Source organism: Chrysochloris asiatica, unplaced genomic scaffold (assembly GCF_000296735.1).
Source record: "Chrysochloris asiatica unplaced genomic scaffold, ChrAsi1.0 scaffold00216, whole genome shotgun sequence".
Classification (NCBI taxonomy): domain Eukaryota; kingdom Metazoa; phylum Chordata; class Mammalia; order Afrosoricida; family Chrysochloridae; genus Chrysochloris; species Chrysochloris asiatica.
The window spans coordinates 145,729-152,136 of NW_006408734.1; the positions used below are offsets into that span (position 1 = coordinate 145,729).

Genomic DNA, 6,408 nt, shown 5'->3' on the forward strand with positions numbered 1-6,408 from the left:
TTTATGTTATTTCATCTGATAAAAGTCAACTAGAATCACATATTCCATAGGTATTTCACAAGACCTAGACAAGTCTGAAACTTTATCCTTGTTATGATTACTTGTCTAAAGAACAACCTAATTCTTTAAAAACTGTAAAGGGTATACGAAAAACAGACTAGAAATCAACTGTTGCATAAAATTATACACAACTAACAATTTAAGGAAGTGACTATGGCTAATAAGACTCTTACAACAAAATATTGGGTACTTTTTTTATATCAGAAATCACTGATTTCCTGTGTAACGATTGCTTAAGTAAATCCTACCCCATTGGGGGTAGGGGGGAATCCTCTTACCCTACATACAAGGCGCATCCCTTCTATATCTTCAGTGGAGAGTAATTTAATTTGAGAAGTACCTTTAAGCGCCTGTTCAGATTCAGACATTCCTGAAATGGAAAATAATTAAGTAAAACCAAAATGAACAGAAAAAAACATAGCATTCATGAGCATAATTATATATCTGATGACATACTAACAGGAAGTATAGTAGCTCCATATGATAAGCACTGGACACATGAATCAAAAGGTCTGTAGTTAGAGCCTGCCAGCTACTCTACAGGAGAAAGATGAGGCTTTCTGCTCCTGCAACATTTAAAAGCCTCAGAAACGCTATACATGGTTCCTGAGTTGGAACCATCGCAAAGGCACTTAACAACAACATATTAGCAGTCAGGTCTATTTCAAAAAACGGTATTTCATAATTTGGGAGGATCCCAGTTACATTTTCTCTTTAATGTTTCCAACATGAGAAAGAATTGTACAAAACAAGCAAACTGAAGGAAGATTTCTAAAGAACAAAACATTCAGATCTATGTGAATCAGCCACTATTTAGAGTACTATGTCAGGTAGTATGCTCAGTAAATGATCCCCACTTGAATAGTAGCATACAACTTACAAAAATTACTTTCGTTATCATTATTTTGTGAAGCAATGATATACAGATATTGATGAATCAATTACACTCATTTATTTTCTTAAAAGGAACCTAAGTCAATGTTTCACAAATTGCAGTTGTGACCCATTAGTGGGACTATGACTAACATTTTTCAACAGTAAATAAATGCAATACAAATATTAGAGTGCATGCTGTTGTGGAGCTGTAAGTTAGGTACAGGACTGCTAATTGCGAAGTCGGCAGTTCAAACCCACCTCAGAAACCTTACACAGGTTCACAAAGAGTCAAAACCAACTCAACAGTACTTAACAACATCATCATTAATAGTATGGTTAAGTGTTGTTATGGAATGCTTGGTTGTTATATTTACTTATATATATATACATGGGAGCTTTCAAAAGTTCATAGAAAAGTGGATTTTAAAGGTAATGTAATTTTCCCATGAAATTTTTGGAGATCTTTTCATACAAACATATATATTTACACAGATGATGATATAAAATAAATTTCTCATTGTTGGTTAAATCCAAATAAAGTTTGAAAAATACTGCCATCTAAGAGTCTCTGAAAAATTAATGAAACTAATTCAAGTTACTTTAAAAAAATAATAAAGCTAGTATAACAATTATTCCAAAATTTGAAAAAAAGATACTACATCATCAACTTACCTATACATACTGATATAAAAATCCTAAATAATATACTTCTAAACTGGTAGCGTAGTGGTTACGAATCGGGCTGCAAACCTTAAGGTCAGCGGTTCGAAACTACCAGCCGCTCTGCGGGAGAAAGATGAGGCTTTCTACTCCCGTAAGGATTTACACCCTCGGAAACCCTGTACAGGGTCGCTATGGGTCGGAACCGACTCGACGGCACTTAACAACAACAACAAACATAATTTTAAAAAGGGATAAATTCCCATTGAGATTCATACCACAAAAGGATAGCACAAATTAACAAACCCATGAATATAATTCACCGTTCTTATTGTTGCACCAGTCTGCTAACCACAAAGTTGAAGGTTCAAACCCACTAGCCATCCTTAGAAACCCTACACAGGGTGGCTGAGTTGGATTTGAACCTCTGACCTTGTATAGGGTTTCAGTGACTATAAATCTTTATAGGAGCAGAAAGCCTCCTTTTTCTCCTGTGGAGCGGCTGCTGGGTTTGAACAGCCAACCTTATAATTAGCAGTCCAGTGTTTATCAAACAGCACCACCAGTGCTGTTGATAATTCACCATAATGTTAAAGAAGGAAAATACAAATGATCATTTCAAATGAAAAGTAATTCTGATTAACATGGCCAGCTACCACCTTAGCATGAAAAATAGAAATCTCATGCACAACATCATGGGATGCCCACTATCAGCACTATTATTTAACATCAGTTAGACAGTATTAGTAGATGTAACTAACAAAAGAAGGAAGTATGATATATAAAAGTGGAGAGAAAGGACAAATATTTATCAATTTTAGATGATTATATAGCACTTGAATAACAGAGCTAATTAAAAAATGACAAGAAGAAAGAATTCAGGAAGTTTGGCAAATTATATCAAATATATATCAAATTAATAATCTAATATGAAAATCAATAACTTTTCCATCTACAAGGGACTTCAAAGTCTGTGAAAAAATTCCTTATTTTCCAATTCCATTATCCAAAGAACTTTTGAAATCTCCTCGTACAAGGAGACATAAAGTAATAAAACATTACTGTTTATAGATTTGTTGTTGAAGTGTGTTGAGTCGGTTCTGACTAATTAGTAACCATGTGTAGAGTTTCCAAGGAGCACCTGTTAATGTCTGAACTTCCAATCTTTTGGTTAGCATAAGACTCAAAATTATAAAGATGTCAATTAAGCATTGATAATTATTGGTGATTAGAATGCAAAAGTTAGAAACAAAGAGGAAGGATCAATAATTGGAAAATCTGGCTCTGGTGAAAGAAATGATACTGGAGAATGGATGACAAACTTTTCCAAAACAAATGAAACTCATTTTACTCCCACTGACCAGGAGATGAGACAGAGAGAAGAGAGGAAGGGCTGGTAGGCCCAAAATGTGGTGAGACCTGAGGACTCCTAAGCCCATGGACAACAAATAGTCACAGAGGACTAGAGCTGAGAGTAAAGCGTCCAGCTGATAGGAAGTGGGGGGAAATGCACAAGAACGCCCAAACTTGTAGACAGTTTAGTACTCATTTGACCTAGCTTCGATGGCTTGATGATCAAAACACGAAAAGAGGAAGATAAAGAAATTTGATAAAGGAAACAAGTGTAAATGGCTACAACTGGATGAACATGACCTATCCTTACAGATGTAGCAACTCAAAATACCAATAAAGAGAGGAGTCTTCAAATTAAGGATCAAACATATACCCTCTATAAACAGGCTTGATAGGGATGGGCAACTTAGACATTGGTTACCTAAAATGGGATGGGGGGCAGGGCATAATGGCACAAAGGGGTTGGTTTACAAGTTTTCAAGAGGGAGTTTAGTTTTAGAGTGTGGGGAAAAGTAGAGTCCCACCGAATAGATTTTATCTTGTTTCAACAGGTCTGGTGAAAGGAGATGGGCATAACATTCTTACAATTCAATAGTGAGTAACTGTTATCATGACTAACTGCTACTGTCACACTGCTAAAAGGTAGAAGTTCTGTAACATAAAGCGGGGAGTAGTTAATCTTACATTCCAGGAACAGAGGACCCTAGGACCATCAAGAGAGAAGAGCATGAGCAAAATGTGGGACCCTGTCCAGAGAAGCAGCAACACCAGAGCTGGAGGCAGAGATGATGACATGGAGAAAGAGCAGCAGAGGACTCCAGACTCATGGAAAGAGAAAGGCTGTGCTGACAGCCAGGAGGCAGGCTTGCAGAATGTGCTCTGGGTTGTTTAAATGATTATATATTCCTGAGTGTTTTTGTGTACATCAAAAAAATAAAAATCAAAGGGAATAGAAGCAAATAAATACTGCTGAATGATGATGCATGGAGGGGATTGTAATCAGTGCAATGATATGAAATATGCTAAGTTGAATGCAAAATTCATGTTCTCCCATGTAAACTATCACTCAATGCACAATAAAACTTAAAAGGGGTGGGGGGAGGCATTCATTTCAAATATCTTTTTACAACAACATAAACAGAGACCAAACACATGGACTTCACCAGACAGAATACACAAGAATCAAACTGACTACATCTTTGGGAAGACACGATGGAGAAGTTCAATACCATCAATCAGTCAAAACAAGGCAAGGGGCCGACTGTGGTACAGACCATCAATTGCTCATATGCAAGTTCAAGTTGAAGATGAAGAAAATTAAAACAAGTTCACGAGAGCCAAAATATGATCTTGAGTATTATTGTTACGTGCCATCACGACAGTGCGGACTTAGAGTAATGTAAGATTTTCAATGAGTGGCTGGTGTGTTTGTGGTTAGTAGTCCAATGCTTATCCCACAGTGTTTTAAATATATCCAAACTGAATTTAGAGACCATCTCAAGAACAAATTTGATACACTGAACACTAACAACTGAAGTCCAGGATAGGTGTGAGATAACTTAAAAAGTTATCTATCATACATGAAGAAAGTAAAAGGTCATTAAAAAGACAGGAAAGAAAAAAAAAGATCAAATTAGATGACAGAAAAGACTCCAAAACTTGCTCTTGAATGTATTGGTAATTACTGATGACTGGAATACAAAGGTTGGACACAAAAGAAAGGATCAGTAATTGAAAATATGACCTTGCTGACAGAAATGATGCAAGAGATCCCATCATAGAATTTTGAAAGACCAATGACTTCTTCATTGTAAATAACATTTTTAAACACTAAAAAAGACAAATATACACACTGACCTCACCAGATGGAATAAACAGAAAATAAAGAGACTATATCTGTGAAAAGGACCAGTGGAAAAGCTCAATAAAATCAGTCAAAACAAGACCAGGGCAAAACTGTGGAACAGAATATCAGTCGCTCATATGCAAGTTTAGGCTGAATCTGAAAAAAATCCAAACACATCCATGAGAGCTAAAAAATGATGCTGAGTATATTCCACCTGAATTTAGAGACCATCTCAAAAACAGATACGATACATCAGACACTAATGACTGAAGCCCAGAAGAGGCGTGAGATGACATCAAAACATCACACAAAAAGAATTCAAAGGATCATTAAGAAGTAAAGAAAAGACCAAAATAGACATCAGAAGAGACACTGTAACTTGCTCTCCAATGTAAAGATGCTAAAGGAAATAAAAGCAAAATGCTGAACAGAAAATTCCAAAGCGCAACTTGAAAACGCAAACTATGATAATGAAATGTGCATAGACCTGGAATTAGAAAACCAAAAAGGAAGAACACACTTAGCATTTTGCAAGCTGAAAGAACAGAAGAAACAATGCAAGCCTTGACTTGCAATATTGAGTGCTTCTATGTCAAAGTGCCTGGTGATGCACTTTAGGTTAAATACTGGCCCACAAGGTCTGCTTGGGCCACAAGATTTGTCTGAACGACACGGTCGGCGGTTCAAACTCATCAACTGCTCCTCAGAAAACCTATACGGGGTCGCTATGAGTTGGAACTGACACAACAGCACTTAACAACAACAACAATGGGCAAAATATTGAATGATGCAAAAGCATCAAAAGAAGATGGACAGTACCAAAAAGAATGGTCAGTGTTCAACCATTTCAAGAGGTCGCATAAGACCAAGAACCAATGGTACTAAAGAAGAGGTACAAACTGCAAAGACGACACTGGCAAAGAACAAGATTCCAGAAATTAATGGAATACACACTGAAATCTTTTAATAAGCTGATGCAGCACTAGAGGCATTCACTTATTTTATGCCAAGAAATTTGGAAGACAGCTAACCTGTCCAAATGACTGGAAGAGACCCATATAATGTGCCCACTCCAAATAGGTGGCTCAATGGAACGCAGAAATCACTGAACATTATATATCTCATATAAGTAAAACTTTTACTTATATGTGATATGAAATAAAAAATCATCAACATCACATATAAGTAAAATTTTGCTTAAGTTAAATTTTAAAAGCCTGCAACAGGGAACAGCCAGAAATTCAAGCTGGAATCAGAAAAGGACGTGGAACTAAGGATATCATATCATGTCAGGCAATTCACAGCTGAAAGGAAAGAATATCAGAAATATTTTTACTGTGCTTTACTGACAATGCAAAGGATTTTGACTGTTTAGAACATGACAAGCTATAGATAATATTACAAAGAATAGGTATTCCAGAACACTTCATGGTGCCCATGAGGAACCTGTATATAGACCAAGATGCAGTCATTTGAACAGGACAGGGGAATACTGAATGGATTAAAATCAGGAAAGGTATGTGCCATGGTTTTGTGTGTTACATTCTTTGACCATATGCTATCTCCTAAAACGGTTGAACATCAATCATTTCCTTTTGGTACAGTGACTCTGC

General features: G+C 36.3%; 1 protein-coding gene across 1 annotated transcript in view; it reads right to left on the bottom strand.

The window, feature by feature from the left end:
- The window catches only part of LOC102840903 (methionine aminopeptidase 1-like), a 149,437-nt gene that overhangs the window by 45,722 nt on the left and 97,307 nt on the right, over positions 1-6,408 (bottom strand). Inside the window, exon 5 of the mRNA XM_006872959.1 lies at positions 339-430. Coding sequence (XP_006873021.1) covers positions 339-430 — 92 coding nt within the window. The remainder of the gene's footprint in view (positions 1-338; positions 431-6,408) is intronic.